Source organism: Rousettus aegyptiacus, unplaced genomic scaffold (assembly GCF_014176215.1).
Source record: "Rousettus aegyptiacus isolate mRouAeg1 unplaced genomic scaffold, mRouAeg1.p scaffold_m13_p_4, whole genome shotgun sequence".
NCBI classification, from domain to species: Eukaryota; Metazoa; Chordata; class Mammalia; order Chiroptera; family Pteropodidae; genus Rousettus; species Rousettus aegyptiacus.
The window spans coordinates 17,802,940-17,816,360 of NW_023416307.1; the positions used below are offsets into that span (position 1 = coordinate 17,802,940).

At 33.0% G+C, this 13,421-nt stretch overlaps 1 protein-coding gene across 1 annotated transcript; it reads left to right on the forward strand.

Annotated features, from left to right (window-relative positions):
- Window positions 1–240: 240 nt before the first annotated feature.
- On the forward strand, window positions 241–12,656 carry AADAC (arylacetamide deacetylase). The gene is made up of 5 exons (XM_016158909.2): window positions 241–1,084; window positions 3,535–3,757; window positions 5,752–5,821; window positions 8,443–8,614; window positions 11,187–12,656. The coding sequence occupies exons 1-5, from the start codon at window positions 947–949 to the stop codon at window positions 11,778–11,780; spliced, it is 1,197 nt and encodes a 398-aa protein (XP_016014395.2). The 5' UTR covers window positions 241–946; the 3' UTR covers window positions 11,781–12,656.
- The last annotated feature ends 765 nt before the right edge of the window (window positions 12,657–13,421 follow it).

The window sequence follows — 13,421 nt, forward strand, 5'->3', positions numbered from 1 at the left end:
AGAGATGTGTGCATAGAAAATAGTTATGACAGGAAATACGCTAAGGCATCAATAGCAGTGATCACAGCAACGCAGAGATGTGATGATGACCTTTCTGTATTTCCAAACATGTATGTATATGTACTAGGTTTAAGAAATTGATTTTTTTAAAGGTTATTTTAAAAATTTTCTATGTAGTTCATTAGCCATCTGGAATTTTTTGGCTTTAAAATTATTTATATGGCCTTGGTCAAGTTATTAAACTTTCTGAAAACTCATTTTACTCATTGATGGAAAAAAAATACTGGTCTCATAGATTTACTGTTTAGACCGCTTCAGATTATGTATATAAATCACTTAGCGTAGAGCCTAGATCGCAGAATGATTAATAAATATTTACTAATTCGCTATTATTAGTATTGTCATTATTTCTAACTCTCCTCTAAAAAATTATCAGACTTAATTGCTAACATTTTCGTCTCCTGCAAGATAATGTAAATTCTCTAGAGGCAGGGATGGTAGCTATCTTGTTTTCTGTACTCTCGTTTTAAAAATATGTTCATTTGTTTTCCCCTATTTTAGGATAACTTACTTTAGAACAAAAATTCTGCATCCTGTATATTTTCTATGGACTATTTCATTAGCTTTAAAGTACTTTTTTGTCTAAGTTATTACTCAATACCTGTTCGTCCACTGGAACACAGATAAGGGTGTAATAATTGACAGAACTAGTTTCCAGTTATATCTTGAACTTGAACCTTCACTCCCATAATCACTTCTGAATTAGCAAGTTTAACCTTATTATGCCAATCCTAAAACTAAGTGAGCAACTCTATGTTCAGTTAGATACAACTCCTTGGTGAAGCCGGAGCACTACTAAGCACACTATTCTGGACTATTCTGGCATATTAAGCAAGTTTGTTCTCTGAGGAGGCTTTTGAAGACAGAGGAACATAAAAACCACATCATGGGAAGAAAATCCTTGTACCTCCTGATCGTGGGGGTCCTTGTAGCATATTATGTTTATATACCTCTGCCAGGTGATTTTGAAGACCCATGGAAATTAATATTGCTTAATGCAAAATATAAAGCCGTAATACATTTGGTAAGTCTGAAGTTTTATGAATTCACATGCATATGCAACCATTTGATTGGGAGAAATTTTTCCAGGATTTTGCTCATTTTTTTTTGTTCGTTTGATTTACTGATTGATTTACTCACCTTTTAAAAATAAATGCATCATCTTTTTGTGTATTTACTATTAAGAAATATTGCTTCCTTTTTCATTTGATTTCTTGCTTATATATCACATTCATGTTAAAAACAAAGAAAAGTGAGGAGGCTTTTTAGCAGCTTTTATTAAAAATGCTTTGTTTAGGTAGTATTAATGTCATAACAATGACGTTTGTTTGAAATTCCTAGATGTTGTTTAGTATTTAATTTGTCAGAAAATCAGAGATCATCTGAGTCTGTAGCACTGTGTTAGTAATAGACTTTCATTCAATCATTTTGTAATCCAGAGTATAGGGCATGTAAGTTCTCAAGGAGAAATACTCCATAAGCTAGCTGGCTGGTTGGCAGATGCCCAGGGTTAATGATGAAAAGCATGATGTACAAATTTGGAAGAGAAGATCCTGGAGTGTCAAGGCAACTGCCTGCCTGGCTGTGTCTCTGCTGCTGGCCTGTGAAAAAAGATATGACTCTTTGGCTTCTTGGGGATGTTTTCCTATTTCTTCTTTGATTATTTTATTTCCTTCATTTAAAAAAATATATATATCTTTCTAGAACTTAAATCAGTGGTTGCCGTGACTACTAAATTGATCTTTAATTTTCCACTTATTCAACAATTAAACTCTCTATCAAATCTTATTAGGCAAAGAGTCTGTCCCCCACAGAGCTTACATTCTAGTGAAGAAAAATAACAAATTAGATTTAAATGAATGGATAATTTCAGATCATAAAAATTAGCTCGAGGGAGATAAGCAGGAGGAAAAAAAAGTAATTTGGGAAGATGACAAGAGTGGGCCTGCCGTATATGTGGTCTAAAAAAGCCTCTTTGAAAAGAAAACATCTGCTTAGCCACCAGATTATAAAAAAGAACCAGCACCAGAACCACAGATTTGGAAAGTTTTTGAGCAGAGCCAGCAACAAGTGCAAAAGTCCCAACTGCAAAATATTGACAAGTTTAAGAAATATGAGACATTTGGAATATGTGGGGGAGTTGTGATTTAGTTAGGAGAGGTTAGACGTCATATCACACAGTGCTCTGTGGGCAACGACAGCAAATTTTGATTTAATTTCACAAGCAATATAGAGCTATCAAAGTTTCAAGAAACAGAATATTTTTTTTCTCATTTTTGCTCTTTGCTCTATAATTTGCAATAGGTCCTTGATTATTTTTCTTTGATCTCTGCTATTACTTTTTTAAAAATTACTTAAGCAAATATATATATATATATATATATATATATATATATATATATATATATATATATATATAAACTTTTCATTCCAGGTAGCTTTTTTTTTTGTAGCTTGTTCACCATTTATGAATGCAATACATTTTCAGAACTCTCAAAGAAAACCCATCTTCAAAAGTGTTTTAGTGTCTTTTTTCATTCCTAAATTATCTGAATTATCCTGAGTGCAGTCAATTATTCTCTTAATTCCTCTTGTTTTTCTTGACTAGTTTGGCTGGCTTCCTTCCCTGGCAATCTTTGAGTATGTGTTTATACATTTTATTGAAGGATTATGCTATCGTGAATCAAACTACTGAATTTTAAATCCTGGAAAACATAACTTACTAGCTGTGTGACTTTGGACTACGTCATTAACCTCCCCGAGCTTATTTTCCTCATCTCTGAATATGGTGATATTACCAACTTCATATGTATGAAAGTCATTAATATTATTAGATTAATACACATAAAGTGCTTAGGACACTGACTTTTCTAGGGCGAAAGAACAGTTTGCAGGTAGCAGGCTGGCCTTCCCTTCTCCCACCCATTGTTTCACCCCTAACTCTGTCTACCATTCACATGTGCACCCAGATTTACAACACCTCCCTGGGTCAACAACAGTCTCCTCCTCTGCAAACTAAACTAATTCTTCTGCCTGTAAGGGTTTTTCCTTAAGACTCAGATTAAATTATTACTTCCTTTTTGAAAATTCTTTTTCATTTGCTACTGCAGCAACTACTCCTGCTGTTTGCTCCTAAAGTACTATGTGCAGAGCTCTATGGCAGCATTTATATTTTTTAACAATTTACATGTTATGTTTCCCACCTAACTCTGAGGTTCTTGAGATCATTTCTCATGTTCTAAACTCTGTATCCCTAAAACCTAGCAGAGAATTGACACATTTTTGGTGGAAAGGACCAAATGTGAGCACAGCTTCTGTCCTTCTGGTCCTTCTGAAAGGACCAAAGGGGATTTGTGTCTGAGAATTTAGTTAATTGATCTTGAGCTTATTTAAAGGTAATGTGTATTGTATATGTTCATAGATTTCTGACATCTGGAATTTGAATTCTAAGATGTGCATGAATTTCCTTTTCAGGCTATATTCATCGAACTGCTGGGACTTAACCATTTTTTGGCTTCCGTGAGGTTTTTTATGGATGAAAAGAAAGTTCCACCAACCTCAGATGAAAACATCACGGTGACTGACACAACTTTCAACCACATCCCCGTCCGTGTATATGTGCCGAAGAAGCAGCCCAAAGCACTAAGAAGAGGTATCTTTTTCATCCATGGTGGTGGCTGGAGTGGTAACAGTGCTGGTAAGTGAACGATTTGAAAATTTTCTGTCACCTGGTTAGTATGCAAAACTTTTATTACAAAATAACATCTTGCGTAGTTATACAATGTGCTTCTGCTCAGGCACTATGAACTCTCGTCTTCTTTTGTTTTGCTCTTCTGGCAAAGATTGACTCTTCCTTGAAGACTTTAATTACTCTCTTCCATGTATGCTTTTCTTGTCAATTAAAGCTGAGAGCACAAAAGTTTTCATATTAATTGCAAATAGTCTAAGAGAGTATGCTTAGCTATTTTTTTCCTGTTTGATATTAGAAAACCATCTAATGCATTCACTCATTTACTCACATATTTACTACATGCCTGGCAGTATTCTAGGAGCTCCGGATATGTCTTTGAACAAACAAAACTACCTGCCTTTTGAAGCTTACATTCTAATGGAAATAATCTCTAATCAGCCCGTAAGTGTTATGAAGTGATAAATGTAGAAAATAACAGACCACGGTAATGAAGATTGAGTATGTAGGTTACAAATTTCTTGACATATAAAATTATAGTAAAAAAGAAAAAAACGTTTACATGTATAACCACTGGAACCAAAGTCCCAATTGTGTGACTTTGAGAAAATCACCTAACCGGCCTGAGTCTCAGAGTGTTTAATATTCATCTGTTCTACTTTAGATGAATGGGATATTGATTAACTAAGGGAATGGATTCTGCATTGAGTTTGAATTTAAGGGCTCTGAACTCCAGAGAGGGAAGAATAAATTAGTTTAAATTTTAAAAAAAAAATGCTACTGTCTTAAAATTAAGTAAAATTTTCTGTTGGTGTAGGAAGATAGAATGGAGGTAGGAAAAGGAAGAAAGGAGAGAGAGAGGATCTGAGATAATCGTCTTGCTCTGATAGAATGACTGAATGGGGGAAGGACAGAGACATAGTGTTGGGTGAAGAAATAAGCACCCAGCAAAAGCACCTAGAAGTTGTCAAAGAGATAAAAAGAAAATAAACAAATACAAAGAAAGCCAAAGAATGAGTCTCAAGAAAGAAAGATTAATAAAAAGTAATTTTTTATGAATGTGGAGAGACACCAAAAAGCAAGGCGTAAGGAAATGTTAAGAATGATTACTGGCCTTAAAGGAACTTAATCATAAAAGGAATAAGCAAGTGAATGATAGATTGAAAGGAGAGTTAAGTAAGAGCATTTCATTTTATTTTTTTGTTTTATATGAGAGAGACATAAACAAGTTCCTAAAACTGAAGAAAATAAAGGTAAGTAACGAAATAGATGGGCTGAGAGTGTTGTCCAATGAAAAAACAACACAGAGGAAAGAAGGAAGAAGATGCAGAACATTGGTAAAAGAATTGAATATACACAGGAGGATTGGAGATGGTTAAGGAGAGTACCAAGGCTTCTTCCTAGACAAGAGAAAAAGAGGCAAACTTAGGGCTTAGGTAGATACATTTTTAGGATAGTAGTGCAGATGCAAGCAGGGAATGAGGGAGTTGTAGTTTTGTATTTTAAGGAAATGTCTTTCTACCCCACTTATTTTCAGATGTTTTTCTCTTGTCCCATGCAGATTTAAGTGGTCCTTTTGTGTTACCACAAGTCTGTTTATATCTCCTTGGATCACACATCTGACAGCACATTGGTCAAGTCAGTGACTTGTCTCTTTTCTATTTAAATATATATCACCTAATACAGACCCAGATATCTCCTCCAGTTAAGGGGATTTTCTAGAGAATGAAACTGCCTTAGAAAAGCCAATGACCAAATGTGCAGGACAAAAGATAAAAGAAACAAAGAGCAATTAGGAGGCTCATTGAGAAACTCAAATTCTTCTGAGTTGTGGAGAGGTGGTTTCTTATGACTAAGTCTAGCATTAAATATGTCTCCTTAGTATTACAATATGAAGCAGGTGGAGAACTGTCCAAATACAAAGCAAGCATAGGAGGATTTTTCTGTGAAGGGAACAGTCTCCTCTTCATTTGTTCATTGTCACTAACATACTTTTATTTCAGCTTCACAAAATTATGACCTGTTTTCAAGATGGACAGCAGATAGACTTGACACTGTTGTCGTATCAACCAAGTAAGAGCTCTGTTGGTTTGTTTTCAGACAAGATGCCTTACATGCCACAATTCTCTCAGCTTTATTGTATGATTATGCCAAATGTTTTTTAGTTATTATTGAGTAGGTGATAAAAAGTGAAGGCCAGGCCTTGCCTAATCAGAGTCAAGAAAAAAAAAATCTGTATATTTATGTGTGTGTTATTCTGGCAGGAAGGAAAAGCTAAAGTTTTAACTATACTATCCAAGGACAAATCAACTTGGACCACATTTCCTCTCAGTATTTAATTCACAGATTTTAGCAATGAGAACACTGGGATCATCTATAAAAATACATCATAATAATTCCTACTTTAGATGGTCATTATGAAGATAAAGTTGTGATATTCCTGAGAAGAACTTAGCTCCATATGCAGCACTTGAGTCTAAAATGTTAAAATGTATTATCAAATGAACAGACGTGGTCAATGAGTTGGTGCAAAATAACTTGTTGGATCAGTAATCTGTGTCGAAGAGAAGATTTAGGACACTAAAATTAAGGGTGACTTGCTAGGTAGACCAGGTCAGAGCTTCATACGCCTATCTAAACTTAAACTTCAGAAAGAAAATGTTAAAAGAAACAGCCATGGCTATGAAGTTATTTATCATTATTATACAGTTGGAACATAGTCATGTAGAATTTAGAAAATACAAGTTTATACTGTTTCGTATTCCAACTTTATTTTTTAAAAATTATTTTCTTGAGATGGCAAGTCAAATGATGCTGTAAGATACACACTTATGTTAGAGTCATTGAAATTACTAATGAATCACATTTATGAAAGATAAAATATACTTTAAAATTTTTATGCAAACTTAGGGTCTTACCTTTAAATATTTTAAATTTATATTAAATATAAATTTCATTGAATAAAAATAATATAATTTTGACTCTATTAAAATGGACATTAACAGATATGCTCAACATCACTAATCATAAGAGAAAAGCAAATCAAAACCACAATGAGATGCCGATTTATGCCCACTAGGAAGACTATAATTAATACATAGATAATAATAAGTATTGGCAAGGACATGGAGAAACTGGAACCCTCCGTACTGGTGGGAATGTAAAAAGGCTCAGCCACTTTGCAAAATATTTTGGCAGTTCCTCGAAAGGTTAAACATCGAGTTAACATATGACAGCATTTTTACTCCTAGGTATATATACACAAGGAAAACAAAAAACATGTCTATAAAAACTTGTATGTACATAGCAGCATTACTCATAAATTCTCCAAAGTGAAAATCCAATGTCCATTGACTGATGAATGGATTAATAAAATGTAATCTAGCCATACAATTGAAAGTTGATTAATTATCAATGAAAAGAAATGCTATAACATGGATAAATCTTGAAATTATTATGGTAAGTGAAAGAAGCCAGTCACAAAGGCCACATATTATATGTATGATTCTATCTATATGAAATGTCCAGAACAGGCAAATCTACAGAGACAGAAAGTAGATTAGTGGTTGCCTAGGGCTCGAGACAGAGGTGAGGTGAAACGAGAAGTGACTACTGATGGGTAGGATTTATTCTAGGGGTGATAAAATGTTCCAAAGTTGTTCTAAAGTGATGATGGTTGCACAGCTCTCTGAATACACCAAAAATCATTGAATTACACTTTTTAAATGGGTAAATTTTATGGTATATGAATTACATATAGCTTAATGAAGTAATTAGATTCAAAATTAAAAATGTACATTCATCAAAAGATATATGTATGTATACGTATACACATATCTTTTTCTGATCCCAAAATATACAAATATGTATCTATGGGGGAAAGGCTAGAAAAGACACCATACAGAAAAATATATCCAAATAACCAATAAATATAAAGAGTTATCATATATCTGGAAAATATCAATTAAAATGACAAGGAGATAATTCTATATCCCCCAAATTATGCTAAAATGAAAAAGATATAAAATACCAAGTGTTGGTGAGGATGTGCATCAAGAGGTACTACCATAAACTGCTGGTTCAGGAATAACTTGGTACCACTACTTTCCAAAACTCTTTGACAATATTAAGTAAAGCAAAGCATATATGCATAACTCCATGAATAACACTTATTGATATATATCATACATATGTTCATCAAAAAAACATGTACTAGAATATTCATAGCGGCACAGTTTGTGAAAACCTGAGATTGCAAGCAACTCAAATGTCAGTATTTTGATGTATAAATGAGTTGTGGTATATTCACATAACAGAGTACTCTATGGGAAGACAGAAGTGCATAGTAAAGGAGATAAGGCTCAAAAACATGATAGTGCACAATGGAAGCCCAATACACAGGAATACATGCTATATGATTCCATCTATTTAAAGGGCAAAACCAGGTACAATTAACCTATGCTGTATACTAGGTTAGTGGATACTCAGAGGTTGAGGAGATTGGATAGAAGAGAGTTTACGTGAAGGTCTGGGGCACTGGTGAGGTTCTATTTCAATGTCCAAGTTCTGGTTACATGTCTGTGTTCAATGGAAATTAAAGGAATCATACACATAGGATATGTACATGTCTGGCATGTGTATGCTTTAATGAAAAGTAAAAATATAAGCAACATAACCATGTTTTCTCTTCACAGCCACAGATTACTACCTGAGTATCGTTTCCCAATTCAATTTGAAGATGTATATAGTTCCTTCAAGTGGTTCTTACGCAAAGAAGTTCTTGCAAAATATGGCGTGAACCCTGAGAGAATTGGCGTTGTTGGATGCAGTTCAGGAGGGAATTTAGCTGCAGCAATAGTGCAAAAGGTATGATGTTCATCATTTCTAAGTTGTATTTTTAAAAAGTGTCTACTAATAAACTATTTTAATATATATGTTAAAACATAAATTCAAATATAAGGATAGTGATTGTTTGGAAATATCAAAGAGAATATTGAGAAGAAATGCGTTAAACATCAAAATGTCAATCTGTGCTCCTGTCATAAATTTTTTTCTTTCTTAATGAAATTGTAATTGTCTAAATAGATTGTTGATTTAAAATTATACGATACGTGTCAGTAAAATATTACACTAGCCAGATGAATGAGATTATATACTTGCAAGACCATACAATGATGCTCTCATGCTATTAACTATTCAGATGGATTCAACGATTTGCAATGGAGAATTTCTCTATTGCCAGAAAAGTCATACTATTTTTAGAAAATTAATAGCACAAAGATTTCTATGCTACCTACAAAAAAGAAATAAAATATTTAAGAGATTTCATTTAAAATTAATTACTTCATGTCATTTAATAATATAATAATAAATAACTTTTCTTTCCAGATTATATGTAAAATAGGTTTTGTTTCTATGAACAACAACAACAAAAAAAAAACTGCCATTGATTGTTTAAAATCTAATCTCATTTAATACTGGGAGCCATGAAGGGAAGTTACCTATGAATTTGGTGTAGAAGTTTGGATTTTATTAGTTGACTTGACAATAAAGTATGGGTTTAAAGCAATTAAAAAACATTGATGTTATATGTTTCATTAAATATTTTTACACTAAAAAGTAGGCTCAAAAGGAAATTATGTTATAATTAGGCTTTGTTCCAACAACAATATAGAACAGAAATTTGAAACTTCAAATAGCAGAAAAAGCACTAGGTTAGATATCGGGATATTTGGGTTTTCTTGAAATACAGTAATTTCCAGATGTGATCTTGACTAGTTTACTTAATCTTGCCAAGTACCCATTTCCTCAGTTATGAGGCAAAATGAACGCTTTCAACTTTACAGAGTAGTTTTGAAGGTCATATGTAGAAATTTATAAATATAACTGGTAACCTGTAGTGATGCTCAGAAATGGTCTCTAAAGTATCAAAAATGACCTATTTTGACCATTATAGTTATAGTTAATGTTAATAAACACTACAACTTGCAAAATAAGATATATTCAACATTTGTATTTTTATATAGAAGTTATATACATCTTTTATAGTATGCTATATTATGCACTTTGAAAAACATGTAAAACTGAATTTTAAAGTATATATTTTCAAAAATTAAAATATATTTTCTAATTTTATTCTAACTTATAGATCACTTATTTTCTCTATGGTATTTGTTCACCCTTCTTTGCAGGCTGCAAACATTTACAAATATTAGTATCTAGGCCTGAAAAGGAAAGAGTGATTTTGAATAGAATGTTTCACACAGAAAACCTGTCCTAATCACTGAAAACAGTATGTCACTTTAGCATCGGAGCCAATTCGGAAATCTCTATTAAGTAATCCTTTCTCTCCATGGCAAAGCCTATTGGTAGACTAGTATTTTTAATAAACTCTTAACACTAACAAAAGAGTGAAAAGGTCAGGTTTATGCAGTCCTTCTGGTTGTCATTCTTGGTATAAAGGATAGGATATTAAATTTTTAATTAGCAATATTGCTAGATGTTTTTGCATTATCCATAAGTATTGAACAGATAATTCTCAAAGTAAAAGCATCTTTTTTCTCAAAAAATCTAGAAATAGAACAACCATACATTCCAGAAATTTCACTTCTGTGTACCTATCAGAAGAAAATGAAAATACTAGTTCAAAAAAATAGTTGCTCCCCTGTGTTCACTGCAGCATTATTCACAATAGCCAAAAGTGAAAGCAACCTAAGTGTCCATCAATATATAAATGAATAAAGATGTAGTACACACACACACACACACACACACACACACACACACAATAGACTATTATTCAGTCATGAAAAAGAATGAAATTTTGCCATTTGTGACTATATGGATAGATCTAGATGGTATTATGCTAAGTGAAATAAGTCAAATAAAGAAGGACAAATGCTGTAAGATTCATTTACATGCAGAATCTCAAAAAAAAAAACCACACAAAATAGATTCATAGATATAGAAAACAAACAGATGGTTGCTGGAGGAAAAGGTTTGGGTGGATTGGTAAAAACAAAAGGTGAAGGGAAAAGTGGTACAAACTTCTTTTAAAAAATAAATAAGTCACAGGTATGTAACATCCAGCATAGGGAATATAGTCAATAGTACCAAAATAACTTTGTAAAGCAACAGATGATTATTAGATTTACTGTTGTGATTACTTTGTAAGGTATGTAAATGTTGAATAACTTATGTTGTACACCTGAAAATCATATAATATGGTATGTCAACTCTAATTTTAAAAGTATTCTTTCATTAAAGAGTATCTAGTTTAAGAAGCCCATTTTGAATATTTGAAAGTTTGTTGAGATGGTATTTCAATTATTACTAAAGTCTTTGAGATTATGAATTCACGTAGAACTTATTTTGTTACAGTTAGTTTATAGTTTTACAATGAAAATATTCTGTGCAAATAATCTTAATTGTTCCCCAGATCTCAGATGATCCGGATAGCAAGATCAAACCCAAGATCCAGTTTTTATTTAATCCTCTCCTTCAGGCTCTTGATATGGATACACCATCATATCGAGAAAATTCAAATTTTCCATCTCTGTTTAAATCAGCTGTAGTCAGGTCCTGGAGTGAATATATTACAGCAGATAGATCACTTGAAAAAGCCATGCTTTCCAACCAAGTTGTACCTGAGGAATCAAGTCATCTACTTAAATTTGTTAATTGGAGTTCCTTACTCCCTAAGAGGTTTAAAAAAGGACATGTTTATAGTAATCCAACTTATGGTAGTTCTGAGTTATCAAAAAAATATCCAGCTCTCTTGGATGTGAGAGTATTCCCCTTGCTGGCTGATGACAAGAAGTTGCATGGTTTACCTCGGACCTACATCATCACATGTCAATATGACATCTTAAGAGATGATGGAATCATGTATGCCACCCGACTTCAAAATGCTGGAGTTCCAGTGACACATAACCACATTGAGAATGGAGTCCATGGATTACTTTTCATGGACCTCAAAATTACTCGCAAGATGAAAAATCAATATGTGAGTTGGCTAAGGGAAAATCTATAGTAAAATATATATCAATGATATATTTTTAAAATAAAGTAAATCCCAAGACAGAAAATCTAGGTGTTAGAAAATGGCCTTTCATGGAATGGTCTAGTAAGGTTCACATGTAACATCATAATTCTTAACTATAAATAATCACTCTTTTCTTTTTTTGCTCTGAGGAATTTCATTCAATTTTCACATATTTGTTAGTTCTGTAAGATTTTTTCCTGTTAACATTGTTCATCTTCTTAAAATGTCTGATTGTATACTCTTTTTCTGAGTTGGCTATTATTTAGAATTACAGAAGAATTAATGCAAGTAAATATTGCTCATCTAAGTAATGTCAAGGTTTTAATCAATGGTCTGAAATACTCCTACTCACCTATTTAAGTACCAATTTTTTTTTCAAAAGCTATTGCTTCAGTTTAATGCCATTTTTTATAACTGTTTACCTGAATATTCTAGCTAGGCAGAAACGAGGTATAGCAAAAGATGAGTTACATATGAGGCTATTCTATTTTATTGGGAATTCAGTAGCTATTCCAGAAACTCCAATCAATAGACTTCTTGTTTCATTTTCTAGGACTATGTCACCAGGAATTTTGCAAAATGGGGGTTTTAGAGTTGAGAAAATTATATTTTCTTAAGCTAAGGAATAAGAAAATAGCAGGCAACCAAGAGAATGTGCTACACATATTTAAAGCAATAAATTGTTTTAAAAATACAATCTGAAATAATTTTCTGAGTAAATAAGTAAGGGATTTGAAAGTTAATATTAAATGTAATAAATATATATACTCAATCTGTGGTCCTGAATTGGTTATCTCTGTACCATGTACAAACAAACAAACAAAATGCATTGATTGCTTTAAAATAAACTTTTGAGCTTATCTATGGCTGGATTGTTCCATCTGTTCTTTCCTCAAGGGTAGGAGGTAGTGACTGTAATATGAATGCTTACAAACAAACATCTCTTGACCAGAGATCCGAATACTCCAAAGTCGCCTGTGATGTTTTCACATTAAACAAATACTCTCTTTAGCAATTAAAGTCATAGAAGCATAAAGACAAGAGGAGAGAGCCAGAGAGTTAATGAAACTAACATTCTGAAAGTATTCACTATATCTGATAAGAATGATAACATTTTTAGAATGGTTTAATTTTTACTAAAATTTAATGGCAATAATGTGATTTCAAAATAGGGTTGTCCCTTGGGGTGGGGGGAAGGTGAGACGAAACAAAACAAAAAAACCTAGAAAATTACAAGCAATTCCACTTTCAGGTATTTTCTCAAGACTACTCCCTCTGACTCCAGGCCTGTTCAGGAGCCAGAAAACTACGGCCTGCAGGCCCAATACCTTCTGTGGTCTGTTTTTGCACAACCTCAAGCTAAGAATGGTTTACACATTATAAAGCATTGTAAGGGGGTGGGGGGGCGAGGGGAGGAAAAGAAAAAGAGGAGAATGGGATATGTGGCTGGCAAAGCCTAAAATAGTTATCATCTGACTCTTTACAGGAAAAACTTGTAATAGGCCATACCACCACAGCCCTTCCTTTTTGGGGTCATCTTCTGAGCCCTGGATTCCTCCACTTTATGTCTCAAAAGATTTTCTCTGAGCTCACTGTCAACATCTCATGACTGTATTGGTAATATTATTT

Bases quoted from the DNA above. Each gene is read 5' to 3' on its own strand.
- AADAC (XM_016158909.2), top strand. From the start codon at position 947: ATGGGAAGAAAATCCTTGTACCTCCTGATCGTGGGGGTCCTTGTAGCA. The intron at 5,822-8,442 runs GTAAGAGCTCTG...TTCTCTTCACAG, and splicing joins ACTGTTGTCGTATCAACCAA to CCACAGATTACTACCTGAGT. The intron at 8,615-11,186 runs GTATGATGTTCA...ATTGTTCCCCAG, and splicing joins CTGCAGCAATAGTGCAAAAG to ATCTCAGATGATCCGGATAG.